The 18,267-nt window shown below is 40.3% G+C and overlaps 1 protein-coding gene across 1 annotated transcript in view; it reads right to left on the reverse strand.

The window, feature by feature from the left end:
* Nucleotides 14,585-18,267, reverse strand: part of ST18 (ST18, C2H2C-type zinc finger) — a 66,989-nt gene continuing 63,306 nt past the window's right edge. Inside the window, exons 18-19 of the mRNA XM_021387978.1 lie at nt 17,859-18,002; nt 14,585-17,109 (exon numbers count right to left, since the gene is read on the reverse strand). Of these exons, the coding sequence (XP_021243653.1) occupies nt 16,969-17,109; nt 17,859-18,002 (285 nt within the window). The 3' untranslated portion in view covers nt 14,585-16,968. The remainder of the gene's footprint in view (nt 17,110-17,858; nt 18,003-18,267) is intronic.

The following is an 18,267-nucleotide window of genomic DNA, read 5'->3' on the forward strand; positions in this document are numbered from 1 at the left end:
CTTTAATGGCAAATCACCCTATATGTGCCGAAAGGTCACACACACATAGAACGAAAGCCTTTTTTGCAAAGGGTTGTATTCAGAAATGCAGATTTTTCATATGAGAAGTCACTGAAAGAAAATTTTACCATTACTTGACTGATGTTAATGTTGTGTTCTCATGCAACTGAGTTAGAATAAAAACTTCACATGGCAGCTTTAAATGACGCCAATTTTTCATTGTACATGGCCCACTAATGAGTCAAAACTTCCTCTGACAAGCCTGATTCATCATTCTCATGTGGGTTTTAGTACTGGTCATACACTCAAAGTCAAAAGGGCTAAGAATTTTCCATGCTGTTCAGGTCCGATTCATGGAGCTGTTTACAGTTACCTATACTACAACTGATACAATTGATAACTTTATTTATCTATGTAGTTATATACATATATTTATAAAGCAATGAAAGAAATCAATATATATACTCACATAACATACGTTGCTCAAATAATATGCGTACATATATATGTATATATGCATACATATATTTGTAAGCAGTGATCCATCCTGCTGTCTGCACAAAAAATAGTACTAATCCTCAGCTGCTACATTTTGCATTATTACCAACCACTCCATCTAAGTCTGCAGTTGGTAGCAGAATGAAAGAGAGTAAAACAAGCACCACAGCGTACTGTTATTTCAGTGTTCACCAACACTAATGAGATTTTTATTATTTTTGTAGGCACTTAGGAGCAAGTAGTCCACACATACAATAGTGATTACTTAATGTGAGCTTTAAATTTTGTCCATTGACTAGAAAAAAAAGAACACACACACATATTTACTTGTGTTTTAGAACCTTTACACGGATAGAATCTGGAGTTGTTTTTTTTTCTCTGGTCTCAAGGGAGGAAACTATCAAAAATAAAGCAGATTTCTCTTCGCTAATCGCTAAAGAAAAAAGCTGACATGGCACATTTTGTTTTGTACACATAAGCTATTTCTCAGCAACTCAGGCAGTTTGTAGTGCATGTCAAAAGGCAAGTAGGACTTCTTTTTTTTCCTCCCACAGGTATTCCCTAACAAGAAATCTGGGTACCTTTGTTCTGTGCAAAATCAAACGTCTACTTCATGCGTTCAGAAATGTGCATGCTCAGGCTTTGTAAAACAAAGGATACACTGAGTTTCTCAGGGCATGTCAGCTTTTATGAGACCAAGCATCCCTTTAGCAATGAGAGAAGCAAATGGAACAAAACGTGGCAGGAGATTATACTTGTCAAGGAGGAAAGAGCACAACTGCCAGTAATAAAGCCACCCCAGCCCCACAGCTGCCTGTCTGTATTGAAGAGACAACTTAGACCAATGATTCTTAGTGGTGACATACAGGGAAGACTGAGTAAATCTTCAAAGCAGGAGAATACCTAAGAAATTTTTCTATTGTTTTCTTTGTACTTGTTCACTCTTCCTCTTGCTCTATACTACCGACCTTCTTACAGATTCCCCTGCCCAGAGGCAGCTCTGGTTGGCGTTATTGAAAGACATGTGGTCTGCAGGAGTGAACAGAGAGCACTGCTTTGGCTGCGATGGCTTTCCTAATGTGTCAAAAGGTGATATTCTCAAGGGGTATTGGAACCACAAAACTGGGAAGAGAGATGTAAGTTTGGATGCAGAGTTTGGGGCAGCTAGAGATGACAGTACATAAAGGATATTCACACAGACAGAAGAAGAGGCAAAATTACTTTTAGGAAAGTACCCAGTTTTAAAACAATTGAGAGCTGCTTAGAAGAAAGGAATTCAGAAGAGATGTATAAATAAGGAAAGGTTGCTTTTGCTCAAGAGAGCAAGCAAGTAAGCAATACTAAGGCAAGGTGTTCTGCTCAGCCTCCAACCCCATTACAGCTGCATGTTATGGAAATGCAGTAACTTCAACTGCATGATACTTGACCTTTCAGTGATGTAATCAATGCCTGAATCCAACCCAAATGTATCCAGTTCTGTCAATGATCTTCAACAGCTACTTCTGGGGAGGATATTCTCTTTTTCAGAAAGCTATTCACTCTATTACTCATTTCAGAGTAGGAAGGAACACCCGTAACAAAAATATAAGGGCCAAGATATCCTCATTATACATTTAGAAAATCTGTAGTTTTTATATGTTCAAAAATATTAAAAAGAACGTACTACTTGCGTGTTTTGGTTGTTGTGTTTGTTTGTTTGTTTCTTAATAAATCCAATGAAAACCTATTCATTTGAACATGATTCACTGGAAAAGCCCAAACAGAAATATGGTTTTGGTCCTGTTTTTTGCTTCCTTCTTATTTGGACAGATGGTGATACCCTTCTTTCTGTGAATAATTTCTATTCATGCACACTTCAGAAATAATTTCCCAAAGTTAGCAGTACTACTTTGGAAGGAAATTCCTTTCCAGCAACCTCCTTTTAAGAGCAAGGGAAAATTATTTCAAAGATACATTAGTGACTTAGGATCCCACATCATTTTCAAAAGTGATTTAAGCCCCCCTAGCCTAGCCTCATTGCATCCAACAAGACTTAGGATTTGAAGGGATTTACATGGATGGTTTTCAGCTCTGCTTGGCAGAGGATTGCAGTACAACCTGGAATTCCAGCACCAACTTGCCTGAGCGCAGCTTGGGATCCCTGGACAGGAGTTTTAAGCTTATAAGAAAGAGATTTTCAGCTTTTTAAAGCAAACAGCTGAGCAGGGGCCTGATTCTATTAGCCAACAGTGCTAGAGTGAAGAATGGGGCTTATGTGTCCAAACAACTGATGTGATGCCAGTCGAGGTGGCTCCTCTCACTCCAGCTCCCTGGCTGTGAGCTCTGCTGGACTCGGGCACTGCAGCCAAGGCAGCTCTTTAGGCAGCCTGTGCTCCAGTTGTCAAAACCTCTGCCTGACTTGAAGGCCATCTCTGCTGAGCTTACTCTCCAGCTCCCTCAGCCATCATATAGCTTGGTGTTGGGCTTTTCTTGTATCCAGCAGCAGGGGAATTTATTTTTTTTTGTTTATTTTTCTGGCCCTGGGAATCAGCATGTTTCAAGCATGCTGAGGGCAGTGCTGGAAAGGGTAAGTCACAGATAAAAGGGATCTTTTGGTACTCAGTTCAGTACCCCAGCATCAGCGCTTGCAGGACCTCCATTTAAGGCAGGGGTTAGAGCAGTTCATTACTGTGGTGTTGAAGTAGTGATTAAATTGGTTTGAAAGCCTCAAATACCAGCATGTAGGAAAGTGTTGTTGCTGAACTGTATTGATGTTTTCACTGTGACATGGTTTTAGAACTCTCAGTGAAGCCTCTTCAGGTGCTTAATGTGGTCTTACGATCTTGCTTGAAGGAAATGAATTGTTTTTGAAAAATGGGATTTATTCTCATAACCTGCTCACACTGAAAATCCTAAATGTGATTAGCATCATATCAACTTGAGTAGGTAAAAAAATAGGTTCCTAAGTATTTCTGGGAATCTGACTCTTACAAACTTTAAGAGATATGGGTGTCTATCTGCAGCCTCAGAATCCAAAATGTCTTTACAAACGTTCCCTAACTCCCCTGCAACTTAATTTTATTTGGTTGGTATTTATTTTCTGTGAGCATCTGAACTACAGTTCACAGACTGAACACCGAATAATTATAAACTTGTTCAAAAACCCTGAAAATGAACTTATCTTCCTTCTGAGTTAACTCTTCAGCGTGGCTTACGCTGTTGAGGCAGCTGCACGTTGCATGTCAGGCTCCGCTGTGATGCACCACCGTTTCGCTGTCTGTTTGCTTTGGAGTCCTGCCACCTATTGGTCTATGGTAGCAATGACCACACGGCTGTAATCCATGGGAAGCCACAAAGGAAAATACATCCTACAACGCTGAAATCCTAAACAGTAGAAAGCTAACAGTGTGACCAGAAGTTGTTTAGCCCCTTTGCAATTGACAGATGATTTTCCAATGTTTTATTAACACCCCATCAGGACTAGACAGTAGCTAAACTTCAATGTCTGCCCTTCAAAATCAAAACACTGAAGCTCCAATCTTATTCAAAGGATTTGCAGACTTCCCTAGAAAAGTGTACATATGTTTATTGATGAAAAATAGATTTAAATATACAGTAAGCATGCACTACATTTACTTATTTCCAGCCAAGTTGCACATAAATATCTCATTTTGTAGCTGAAAACAGATCAGTCACTTTGTCTTTATTTGCAAATGCATTATTTTCTACCACCAACACATTGCTCTGTGAAGATATTGTAGAATTCTCTTTTGGCTCATGTTATCCTGGTAATGTATGACTTTCAAGGGCCTGACTGCACACTCAAAACCCATCTGTACTGTCAAGAGCATTTGGAGAATGGTAGCAGAGCACAGGCAGAAGCCCAGAGGTGTGTAAATGGTGCAGAAAGGAAATCCTAAGCAGTAAGGAGTAACAGCAACGGTGTGGAAGCAGAATTAGAAATGGTGTGAAAAATTGTTCATTTCTGTGACTTCTGGTTCTGAGATTTTTAACATTCTGTAAGGAAAAACAAGGATTTTTCCAGACATAGCTTAAGCTGTTTTTGATCTTAAGAGCCTTCTTCTTTCAAGAGGCGTTTCACTCTCAGATAACCATCTTTGTCACCCAGATCCTGCTTGACATCCTCCAGGGCAGAATACAACAAACAGCTCCCTGAGGAAAGGAGCTTCGTGTCCCAGGAGGGCCAGCCAGCCTTCTGCTCTCCCTGCTGTGCAACACAGTCAGCAGCAAGGACTGCACAGAGGAAGTAGGGATCAACATGTCACAGCTGCAACATGGGCTTTGGAAAATGAGGCAGCATTGTCAGCATAGCTTGCCCCAACAGCTCAAGCAAGTTGTGTTGTGATTGTTCATGCAAAAGGGGCTGGATGGATAAGACAAAATATTTTAAGAAAAGGGCTTGAAAAATATATCACCAACAAGAAACTTCCAATCTGTTAGCAGTTCTTTAAATATTGGGAACGTGAAACTGCTTAATTCACAGGCCTTGCTGTCTTCTGTTCATTATTTTGTGTACCCAAAAGAATTCACTAAAGTGCACTCCACACGATGACAGTATGACAAGGGCCAATTTGTGAATAACTTGTCAACAGCTTGAATGAAACTCTAGAAATCCATAACAGGTGCTCGATAGCTATAATCGAGTGACAGATGGATTAGATACATGAAACGACAACAAACTGACTGAATGGGAGAGGGAGAGAGAATGAGGCTGAGAGTGGGGGAGGTTCATTAACTATAGAAGAGAGCAAAAAATACATGAATTATTAAAGAAGTGGCATGCACCAATTTGTGTGGATGCTTCCTGCTCATCTTCATCAGGCCTGGGAAGAGGAGCTGCGATGCCAGCTAGTGCACACAGCAGCAGTGCTCTTGTATCACAACTCCAGGAAGCGCCATGCCAGAGCTCAGCACTGGCCTTGCTTGCAGAGATCACAGTTGCGTTTTGATACAGGCACAGGAGATGATTTGGCAGTGGGCTCCAGAGCGGCTCCCACAGAGTCAGCAGCATGACCATGCTCAGCTCCCACCAGCAGAGAGAACAGGGATCCGCGAGGGTCATTAAGTCCGATACTTCACTCTACACAGGACCACCCAAAATCAAACCCTATGTCTGAAAGTGTTTCCCAAGCACACTTCTTGAACCTTGGCAGCTTGTGGCTAGGGGCTAGGACTGCTACCTTTAGGAACCTGTTCCAGGGCTTGACCACTCTCTGCTGCAGAACCTGTCCCTAACCCCCAGCTGCCCCTCCCCTGACGCAGCTCCATGCCGTTCCCTCGGGCCCTGTCGCTGTCACCAGAGAGCAGAGCTCAGCGCTGCCCCTCTGCTCCCTGTGAGGAGCTGCAGGCTGCCGTGAGGCCTCCCCTCAGCCTCCTCCGCTCTGGGCTGAACAAACTTCAGCCGCTCCTCATACACCTTGCCCACCAGACCCCTCACCATCTTTGTTGGTGTTTTGCCAAGTGCTTACACAGCCTACAAGCTCGGGGTTGCCAGCTGTGTCAAACCTGGGCAGTGCAGCCCTGTCCATCTCCCTGTGGAGGGAGAGGGAACAAGCGTTGCCAGTGGTGCCTGTTGCCTGTGTGAACCTGTACTGGTTATGTCAGAAAATTGTATTTAAATTCAGTAAGAACCAGTTCTCCTGAGACCACACCCAACCCATGCCTCCTATCTGGCCATTACCACTCTGCAGCTCCCATTCTCCCTTCTTCCAATGAGTTTTCCTTTGAAGTACTTTTTCCTTTAAATTAAATCTGCCTTTCCTTAATTTTCCTCTGGTGCACATAGAGCCATGCCACAATCCCAGATTTGCAATCATTCTATCCAAACAATGCTTTTCCACAGCTACCTATTAAGGGAACAAGCAAAACCTTGACAGCTGGTTTGCTTTTATAGAGTGACCTATCATTTTTCCTTTCCTGACAAATCTTGCTGTGCCTTGTATCCTCCCTAAGAGAAAAATCTGTAACATTTTGGAACCCGTGTACATAATGAACAAGATGCAGTTACTGAATACTTCAGTTGCCAAAACAAGACCTGCAGTGGGTAAACATGATTTCTATTTTCTCTGCCACTAATGCCATGTAAGTGCACAAATAGAACTACTGCTTAGAAGAAATAATTTATTGTGGAATTTTTTTGGTTGTGTTCTAACTTCTGTACCAGAAACCCAGAGTATAACCCTCTTCCAATCAGATACAATACAGTAAGAGATTTGAACTCAGACACAATTTAATCTTCTTGTACTTTGACATAATTCTTATGTTTTATGACACATGAGATGTACACAGCCCACCACAGTCCAGGCTTCTGGGTTTTCCTAGGGTGGGGCTGTGTTCCTTGGCTGCACAGACAGAGAGTGTCCCCTGAAACGTCACTCCAGCCCACTCCTATTCCAAAACCAGACCTTTAAACCACAAATTGAATGCATCAGAATTAACACAAGGAAGGCACTGTTTTCATACTCAAGCGCCTTTCAGCTCCTAACAATTAAGAAGTTGAGTTCATAGATATAGAGTATATGGAAAAGACAGTCCTGTACAAACATGCAAGGCTTATGTGTTAATTAAATACCTTATTATCTCATTTAAGCTCCACTTCATAGTCTTCTGTGGTGCATGGCTGCTTGCCTCGGGTGAGAGAAAAATGTCATTGTAAGATTTCTTTTTTTCCCTGGCTGCAACAGCACTCATAAGATCAGGAGGTGAAAGGATATGAAAGAGAATGACACAAGAGATGGAAAGGTCACAAGCTCTGACAAAGGGGCTCAACTCACCACAAACCCAACAGTAAGGAATGATAATGCCATTAATTCTTAGTGCTTCCTAAGACAGAACAGGCACATGCAGCTATCAACAAAAGCATATAAAAGCAAATTGCAAATCCATAGAGAATCAATCATATTTCAGTCTCTGGAAGAGTTTGGGTGCCTGAAGTAGTTCTTTATCATAGCTTGTGTAGAAGCAAAAATGAGACTGGACAAAAATTACCTCAGAAAAAGTTTTCTGCTCAGGAAGTCATTTTTCCAGTCTTGTTCAGATCTGACTAAATGTTCCTCTATTTTGGCTGAGAAGCCTGTTTTATGTGTACTAGTCTTGGATCTAGCAGGGTTGCCCCGTTCCAGAGTCAAAAAAAAAAAAAAAAAAAAAAAAAAAGGAAAAAAAAAAGCTGATTGCATGCTCTTGTGACTATGCCTCCTTTGTAATGCACACTATAATTATCACCATGTAGGGAATTTTGCCTGTCTACTCCACAGCTGCTTGTGGGTGAAACAGCAACTATATGTGAGTGGGTACACAGATGTTCAGCTATTGAACCACTTCTGTGCAATCCAGGCCTGACAATAATTTGGATGTCAGGGATCTTCAAGCATCTCATCCAATGCTGGCTTTCCTATTTTGAGAAATCAGATCAGGCTTTGGCCTTGTTGATTTAAAGGACTGAATCTCTATGAAAATTGCATGGATCTTTCTGCTATGCCAAACCTTTTGGAGGAGAATCATTAACACTAAGAAGGCCATGAGGTGCTTTCACTAGAATGAGTGTTGACTGAACAAGCCGTAGACAATAATTTTTATTTTGTTTTGTTGCTGACAGGCCAGGCACAAAAGCCTGTCTGAATGCCCTAACACACTGTTAGTGGTTTTGTCACCAATTTACACTTTGGATCTCATTTAGAGCATCCCAGTGACCAATGCACATCTTGGTCAAGCTTACTGCTGACAGAAAGATGAAAGGAACGTTATTAGTTCTCTAATTTCAAAAGTGGAAGGTGAGATGGATGAAGCACCAGCACCTTCACGGTTGTGGATTCATGCACTTGTGTGACCAAATGGTAGGCAGATGTCTGCTTACATCTTTCACTTCTGCATGAATAGGAGTGAGAATTTGCACTATTTGCACATAGTAAACTGTTTGAAATGTAAATTGTGTTTAAACTGTGCATATTTGCTTTCAGACTTCCCCCAAATCTGTAGTTTGCAGATGCTAGAGCCATGAATAGCTGCAAGAGTGCCTTTTCCATGGTATCATGAGATTATCTGTTGAAAGAGAAGGTTTTCACTTGGTTGGATACTATAAACAGGAAGCAGACACAATCCAAAATGCTTCAAATTATAACTTTTGTAAAATCCACTTACATAGGCCATCAATGATTTGCCACAAAGTATCTCATATGAGCAAGGAAGGACTTGAAGAAAGACATTACATCAGCTTAAGTAACTTTTTCCTTTAGCTGGTCTGACCTGCAGACACCAATTTCTCCACAGTTCAGTCTGGGTTAGTGCTTTCAGCTTGAATCGGTGGGTAAAAGTAATAGATATTTCCTAGAGAGGCTCCTGGACATCATAAAACCTTTCATTAAGCCATTCATTCTTTGTTATTAGCATGTGTCACTGGTGTAGCGATTCACGCTGTGTAAAGACTTGTTCTAAGTTCTGCATTTACTAAAGGTATTTTTGGAAGACCACGAAATCAAACATAATAAGCATGACCAGACCTCCTTTTAAATCTGAAGCTGAAGGTTGTCCTTACGCAAAACTTCCATGTGTAAATTGTAATTTCTGTGTCAATTTGAGACCTGAAATAACAATACTTCACAGGATACTGTATTTCAGAGTTAGGCCTATTCCTGTATCACTGAGGTGCATGAGAGTGTATTAGGAGAGGTGATGCACAAACGTCATGTTAATTTTCAGATCATCTACAACTTCCTGAAATACCTTTGTAGAAAGTATGTAGTACCAACTACAACTTATTCTGAAGACGGCACAAAATCCAAAGGATGAAAGAACTGAATTGCATTTCAAATAAAAGTATTCAGTCCACAGGGCAAAGAGAGATAGTATTAAAATTTTGGAGGCTACATGTGCCCCAGGCCAATGCTGTATGTTCAGCAGTAGGCTTTCATACCCTAATTGCTAGGACTCCTTTGTGAATCAACATCTCCAAGAAGCCAATTCTCCATGATGCTTCTTTAATATACATCTTCTAATTTGCCCCACGTATATTTCAGTTTGCCATCTGATAATTGGAATTGTGTGGGTAGCAGCCGGTACCATCTGGCTTGTTAATAAGTAGAGGATAAAAATGTCTAATGCCTTGCTCTACATAAATACGAGAATTACCCTACAAATAAACAGCTCTCTGAAACTCCAACCGGTGAGAACAAAAGAAAATGATGTGGTTGTAGCTCATTAAAAAACACTGAGGAGAGAATGAGAGAGCAATGGCAAAGCCTCATCACTCCTCGTCTGAAGTTTTAGTGTAACTAAAACATATGGGAAAAATAATACAAAATTAAACGTGATAATGCACTTTTCACACCAAAACATATTGGGCCACTATACAAATGATGCAATTAAAACTGCTGCCTTCAGGAGCCAAAACCCAAGCTGAATAAGTACAGTACAATTAAAGTTTTTGATTTAAAACCAGCAAAAGATTTATCATAATGAACCTTGGAACTGAGATAATATGACTTGGGGGCATCAAAGCTAAGCTATAGAAAGCCACATGTCCTACACTGTGGAGTTAGAATTGGAAGACTGACATCAGCAGATTTTAGGGCACAGAAAGGCTTACAAGTTCATTTGCATGTGAATGGCCAAGACCATGCAAAATCTTGCGTGTAAACAGTGAGGTATTGTAATCAATACTTTAATTAACAGGAAGGCAGTGCAAAGCTGCCTGCATTGGGGAAATAAACTCTGATCCCACAGGCTAGATGCAAAAGCCACGCTGTTGTGTTTGGATGCTGCTGGAGCTCATACAGCACCTTATCTGCGAGGCCTCATACGTGCTGCGACAATGTCCTCTAATCTGGGTATAGAAAGGGCATCACAAGTGCTCCCAAGATGGGGAATGGAGATTTAAGCCTCTTGCAGAGGAAGGGCTGCCTGGCCAAGGCCAGGACTGGGCAGGGGAACATGCTGGAAAGTGTGACTGCAGCCTGCTGCATGTGGGGGGTGCTCACAGGGTGGGGAAGAGGCTCACAGCAAGTGCCTGAATTCCTTCCCACCACCAGTCCTACCAGTAATACAGCCCAGGAAGGAGATCATGCTGGCAGTTCCGGTGTTACACTTCTGTGCTCTCTCTATGCTGTGACACAATAGCAAGACCAAGAATATATATATATATCTATGTATTTTTTTGACTAAACAGGAAAAGACTAATGTTTGGAAGCCAGAGTGGCTCTGCGCAGAGCAGAGGAGTTGCAGCATGGCACCTGGTAGATTCTTAGGGATGCAGAAACATGGAGCTGTTGCAGTGCATCCAGAGGAAGGCCATACAAATAATTCAAGGGATGGAATACCTCCCCTACAAGGACAGGCTGAGAAAGCTGGGGCTGATCAGCCTGGAGAAGGGAAGGCTCCAAGGTGACCTGAGAGCAGCCTTTCAGTATCTAAAGGGGGGCTATAAGAAAGAAGGGGACAGACTCTTTAGTAGGGTCTGTTGTGATAGGACAAGGGGGACATCGGTTCAAACTAAAAGAGGGGAGATTTAGGCTGGATATAAGGAAGAATTTTTTCACAATGAGAGTGGTGAGGCACTGGAACAGGTTGCCCAGAGGGGTGGAAGTCCCATCCCTGGAAGCATTCAAGGTCAGGGTGGATGGGGCTCTGAGTAAGCTGATGTTGCAATAGGTGTCCCTGATCATTGCAGCAGAGTTGGACTAGACTTCTAAGAGCCCCTTCTAACTCAAAATAATTCTATGATTCTATAACATATGTTCTGTGCCCTGTCTGTATTGCTGTCACAGTGATCACAAAAGCAAGAATCATTGCTTGCCTGTCTAGCTCAAGTATTTACATTCATGTGTAAGACTTGCAGTGCTCACATCCTTTGACACCACACTAGGCACGAGAAGTGCAGCTCTCCGTCTGAGCTTGCATGGGCTGCTGCTGACAGGCTGGGCTGTTCTTCATGTCCTTGCCAAGCAGAGCACAGAGCAGCTGAGCTTCCCTCCGCTCCCTCTTACAGTGAATCATAATTTTACTCTTGTAGCAATCAGCTGATTTTTCACAAAATCCATATGAGATGCATTACCTCAAATAAAAGTGTTTCTGCTTTTATAGCCCTTGCTTCAGTTGTTTGGAAACTCAGTTTCTGCATTTTGAAAATTTAGTTGCAGCCTGAGCAGCAGTGCTGGCTGGTAGATATATTCAAGAGAAAAATGTACCAGTCATAGGAATAAAACGTAGACTGTGATAACGCCTTAGGAGAAAAAGAATAAAAAGAGAAAAACATAAATGATGGGCTGTGTCTAAGTACTGATAAAGTGGAGTTTTAAATCAAATGTGGGGATTTGTTCAGAGCCTGCAGAGTACAATGCCGAGCCACTTCTCATGGGCACAGGAACTTACCTGGATGCAGTAGATTTGAATGACTTCACTGGTACCATTCAGTGTCCCAAAAAAACATAGGATCACAGTTATTTATAATGACTGCCATCGAGGCATTTGATATACAGTGTGGTGTTGCAGATATATTTCATCAAATACAGCCCATATTACCGAAAAGGCTGAGCCCTAGGGATAGTTTCCCAAGCTGCCATTTCCACGTCAGGACTGCTGAATGTACAGGACTTTCACTTGCAGTAGTCAGCACTGAAATCCCACATGCAGTACTTGTGTGCAAAGAGCTAAGCTCTTCAACCTGAGCAGATAGTGCTGTGCTTTTCTCTGAAGGAATTTGATTTACACACGTTTTCCCCGTAGATTTTCACAAGCTTTTTAAAACCTTTCCTAACATACATTAACCAGATATCAGGATGAAAATAATTGTTTCCCAGTTCTGGGCAATTCACCCCTGAAGTAACTAAATTCTTCCCGCTTCTAAAGAATCAAATGGATTCCATTCCAACAAAGTTGAAATCAACATGGAGTCTGGTTTCTAATCCAGATTTTGCTTATTGTGTCAGAAATAATGAGGGGGTGCACAGCAATTGTACGTATGATTGTAATTAAAGAAGATTGCATGCCATAGACTTTAAGCCCCAGCTCCAACTTCAGTAACAATGACAGGGAACTGTTAGAACAGATGCTATCTTCAGTTAAATAAGGAATGAGATTTGGTCCTTTGTTTTTTCTTCTTGTTTTCCTTCAGAACTTTAAAAACATTGTGCGTAGACATTAAAAGAGGAGTTTGGTAAGAGTTAGAATTAGGCTTGGTGTAACATCAGAGATGTTTTACTCTTCAATACTGGGGATGGGTACAGTTACCTGCTGAGAATTTTTGGATGCTCTGTAATTTGGATTGGCTAGAAGAAGGGAATTTGGAAAAGTCCCTGCTTGGCAAAAATAGCTGAGCCTCCAGCTTCTAAAAACAAGGACCCTTCAAAGAGATCTGAAACTGGGCACCAAGATTACTGATCTAGTTTGGAAAAATCTCATGCGGCAATAATTTCAGAGGAAAAAAACAGCAGTTTAAATAGTAAGTGTTATCACATAGCTGAAAATTCCTGAGAATTACTTGGACAATATCTGTGGGAACATTTGTCATGAACAAAAATGCAGTTGAAGCAATTTGTACCACGAAGTCAGACAGGAAATCAGGCTAATCCTTGATGAAATTATATGTGAGCTTGGCTGTCTAAGACTCACTAGAGCAAAAGAGACAGAAGAAAACCAAGCCAGAATGAGATACTGAAAGGTACGGAAACTGGGTCACTGTCCTACATTACACAGAAGCTACACGGAGATCTATCTATCATCCCATGGCAAACCAAGCGAGATGAACAAAGGACTTTGTCAGCTGCAGATCCCCTAGAAACATCCAAGAAATGCAGCTGCACAAATCATAAAGCAAACTTTATGAGATAAATGCTAAGGAAGTTAGAATAAATTGCACAAGAAGAGAGGAAGGATCTGCCTTCTGTCCTGAATTTTCATCATTGCAAGATCACAAATTCCAATCAAGAAAATCTGAGCCTTATCAAAAAAAAAAAAAAAAGATACAACGTGAGTAGGATGAAGGGTCTCTGAGTGGAAAGCCATGATGTAATTAGATAGATAGGATAAGCCAGCAGGAAAGAAGAGGTGCTTAATTAGTAACTGGAAATATAATTGCAATGGAAAACAGAATCTGATTTTGACACTGCATAGTCTCAAAAATCTTTGGCATGAGCAGTTAAGAGACAGGATATAGACCTCCAGAGCCGATAGGACAAGCATATCTTGACTGAACTTACTATTCTTCTCTTTGATATTTGGAACTTCAATTCCATTCCAGTTAATTCAACCAATGGGATTTACATATTTTTACTGAAGTAAGCACTTCCCTGCCTTTTACAGGCATAGTTACAGAATAATTATTCTTGATCTGCTCTATTTGAATGCTGACCATATCATTTTTTCTAGAGTTCATTTTGGCTTATCTAGCACCATATACTCAAATACATAACAACCAACTAATTTATCAGCTTTAGATTTGCCATATTTATGAAGAAAATTATTCTTGATCTATCCATGGGAAGTTGGAATCTGAGACAAGAAATGTTCCTGAAGCCATCAGCATGAATCTTAAATGAAAATAGCTTGTTTTCAGTACAACTAGCAGTGTAAAAAAAGAAACTCCATTCGATACTGGAAATATCGTCTTTCTAAAAGCAGTAGATTTTTATTTCTGCAATGTATAAACACTGCAAATCTCAGGGAAAATTGCACTGGAACAGTGGGTGGTTCCAAACTGCTGGAAACTTTGCAATGGCTTTTATGTTTAAACATAATTTAGCAGCTGTTAAAGGTCAGCACAAATCCCATACTTTATCAGTGTAAATGATGTCTACAACTGCCAAGAAAAGAATGCAATAAATAATGCAGTGATTATTTTTTTTTCATTTTTTCTTTTTTTTTCCTTCAAAAATGAAAAGGATCTCTTAAGCAGTTCCTCTCTTCTCCTCCTTATTTCAAATTGTCAAAGTAAAACATTAATTAAATTATTTATACCAGAAATTTACTTACAGGGATGACACGTTTTGTACACAAAGCAAGTAAAACATCTGACACATTGTACAGTGCCAGGTGCAGTTAAGAATGTGTAATACAAGTCTGCATCTAGAGGCTAAAATAACCAACAAACTTGCTGCAATGTTTCATTATCAATTTTATTTCCTACCATACACCAAATGTACAGCACAGAACACAATTTTGTTGCTTTGATGTAAGAAATATTAATTGTATGAAGAAACAGTATACAAACTACTCCAAATTAAAAAATGCATACATCATTGCTCTTTACAAAAGATCTAATTTACAGTGTAGCTCATAAATGCATTTAAACACAACAAAAGAAGAATGAAAAGAAAAAAAATCAGTGCACATTACAAAACACATCAAGTACAAGGGAGGCAAATAAATACAAACATACTTCACAGAACATCCTGAGCAAACAACCAAACACAGATAAATTAACCTGAAGCCAGAGTAAATCATAATAATAAATACATAGGTAAGAGATTTTTTTTACTTAAATAAAATATATAACAAATTTGTTAAAATATTTAGTAAATTAAATTTTAGTCTTTGTAATGAGTGAACTCATTTTGTATGCATTTAACAAGTATAACAAATGTTCGCTTTTTGATTTATTTTTTTTTCCAGCGAGTACAATAACTTTAATAGCAAATTTTTGTTTGGTGTCTTCCTATTTATATTAGACAGCACGTATGGTAGCTTTTGAAAAACTGATTTAAAAATAAACACAGCTCCTAAGAACATACATTTCCCCCTGTCTAAACTAGGATTGGAGAGCTGAATCAACTCTCAAACAAAAAAGCAAGCTCCACCTAATGCAGAACAGTGACCACAGTGCATGAGAGTTTAATCACTTTTGAATAGCTCTTTTGTGCAGGAACAGTAATAATATAATTGTATATGTCAAGCCTGTGAATGCCATCATATTCAATCTAAATATAAATGAGGCTAATAAAAATAAACACTTTCATTATAGCACGGAAAAATTAAACGCACGCTAGATCCATGTATACATTTACACTGAGGCACATATGCACATGAGGTGTGTGTGCATACAAAAAAGGCAGTTTAGCTGGTTGTTTATACCTTTTTATTAAAAAAAATAAATATAAAAAAAACTTCTGAAACAATGCTTAATTACTTACAATCCCTGAAATAGACATTGCCTCGGTTATAGCAACCGCTAATTTCTGACGGATTCAGAAACTCCAAGCGCAGGCTAACCAGCGAGGGGGGCATGCATGAGCGGCTCTGAACAGGTGCGCGTCCCCATCTCCTGTGCCTGCGCGTCCTGTAGCGCCTGGTACCCTACTGAAAGACTGGCAACCAACCCAGTATCAGACTAGTCTTGGTGAATAAGGATGGGAGAAACCAATCACCGTGCTGCTACCGTTCGTTCAATGAGAAGGGCAACACCACTGCGCTGGAGTAATTTTCCTCTCCAGACTGCTGCCTTCTTCACTGCTGTTAAGATCAAACCAGTATTGAATGCCATTTCAGGGGAGATGTGTTTGATTCGTTATGTACAAAATCTTCAGCTTGGAATGTGTTTGCATTTTTCAGTTCCAAATCCATAGCAATACTGGTCACTTGGTTAAAATCTCAATGCATCGTACTAAAAGAGTACCAGCCTACCAAATCATCGTTCTTGTTTAGAGATAATTGTCATTTCCCTCTGTAAGCTAACTCTGAAAAAAACTGCAGTGGTAAAATAAATCTGAAGTTCTCTTGAAACATTTTAAATATCATTCGCATAGGCTAAATCACACAGCCAAGTCAAGTGCTTTGCTGATTGCTATATTTCATTATTGCTAACGTATTCTTTAACACACTGTTTTCCAGCATTCTGTGCTTTTAAGAGCCCGAGTTCCCCACTAGTGGGCACCATTTATCTTCTCAGTCCATGCATCTTCTCATCTCATGTTACTGCAAACCCATTTTTGATAAAAAGCCATTATAAAAAAGCAGGATGTGAGGAAAATAAAACTAGAACCACAGTTCCATCATTTGTTACTCTCATAGCTTTTTTTCTTCCTGTACAAACCCAGCAAGTTATTTAATTTACAGTATAACTTTCAGTCTATTTAAAATCCCATTGGAAAATAAATTAATAAACACATTTGTAAAAATATGGCAGGCCGCAAAAATGCTGTTAAAAGATAAAAAAAACAACTCTTTGATTAGAAATAAATAAAAAATATAAAAAATAGTCACACACACTTTTTACATTCACTTTACAAAAACTGAGTGCAAAAGAAGAAAAAAAAGGAATTGTACTGAAATAAATATAATATACTAACAGAGTGCATTGCTGTTAATACAAATAGTCTGTTGTGTTTTTATTCTTTTTTTATGTCAGCTGGGAAAAAATTAGTGCAATGTTGCAATTGGAAATGCAGCATGGCAACCTACACCCCTTAGCAGTACATGAACTCCTAACTGATCCATCTGGAGTTTACTGCTGTTAAGTAATTTCTGTTGCCCAGCAGCTTTCACATCCTACACATGGATGCCCTTCACTGCCTGTTTGATACTTTCCAGCAGAGCTTTGCATTCGGGGGAATAGTCCCGTTCCAGATTGCTGTACATGTCTGTGAGTGTATTTACATATGCTTCGAAATTCTGCTCACTGATTGGCCCCTAAATGAAGACAAAACAGAGTATAATTGTAGGAGATAAAATGAAGGCCAAAGGAACACAAACACCCAACTCCAAAGCATAGAAAAGCATTGACATGGCAACTGGGTAGAAGTCATAAACACATTAGTAATCCAAGATAATTGAGGGATTTTCGTGCATTGGGGCATCTATGCACATTCCAGGCAAGAAAAGGCTCTGAGATATTATCTTCAGTACAAACTGCTTTTCCACTGAGACCTTATCTCTGTAACTGTCTTTACCTAATTTCCCAGTGCCCTTGTTGAGACTGGGAAAGGGGACTGTAATTCTGGAGACCTAACTACCTTGGTAGATTTGGCCTGTGTTTGGATGACATATAAAATATGGAGTTTTTCAGAGGCAGAGCTCTGTTAGCCCTAAAAGGATCACAGCACTGAGTTCAGTGAAACCAGTCAAAATTCTGACCTAAGAGTAAATACAGATTCTCAGTGTGAAATTTTCACACCTTGAGCAGGGGACACCGAGCTAGGGAGGGATGGAGGAAAAGCTCGTGCAGGGCAGAAATACTAGTGTTGGCTCAGTCCTGGAAGCTGCTGAGGCTGTTAGCAAGCAGAGTCCAAGATCCAGCATCTCTGCAGAGTAAATTAGGCTAAGCAGAGCTCTGTTAATGCAGCTACAGTGCTCCCACCGGCCCCTGAGCTTGCTCATCTGCTTCAGGTGCTGGCAAAACAATCTCAAAGAAGGTGTGAAGCCACTGGCTGTGGTCTTACCATCTGTGGAAGCTGAATGTCAGCAAGGCTGGAGATGAGGGCTTGGCTTAAGCCAGCTAGCTCCTTCAACAGGCTCTCGTTGTTCTGCTCTATGAGTTTGTTCTCTTCTTCTATTGTTTTCAGGTTGGTCTCCATAGATGTGATCTACAAAACACAGACATATACAATCACACAAACAGGACTCTGGCAGTGCTGAGCTCAAACTGGCAGTCATATTGTCATGAGAGGGACCACTGTGGGTCTGAAACTCGGGCGCTTTTTAAAGGACGGATATAACTTCTCTGTAGAGCAATCACAGCAAGGCGGAGTTTGTGTTCACTCTGAATCAACAGACTTTATTGTGGGTTCACACAGGAACCCTGTGTCAATGAGGCACTGGATAGCACTTTGAGCAGGGAAATGAGCTCAA

Source organism: Numida meleagris, chromosome 2 (assembly GCF_002078875.1).
Source record: "Numida meleagris isolate 19003 breed g44 Domestic line chromosome 2, NumMel1.0, whole genome shotgun sequence".
NCBI lineage: Eukaryota > Metazoa > Chordata > Aves > Galliformes > Numididae > Numida > Numida meleagris.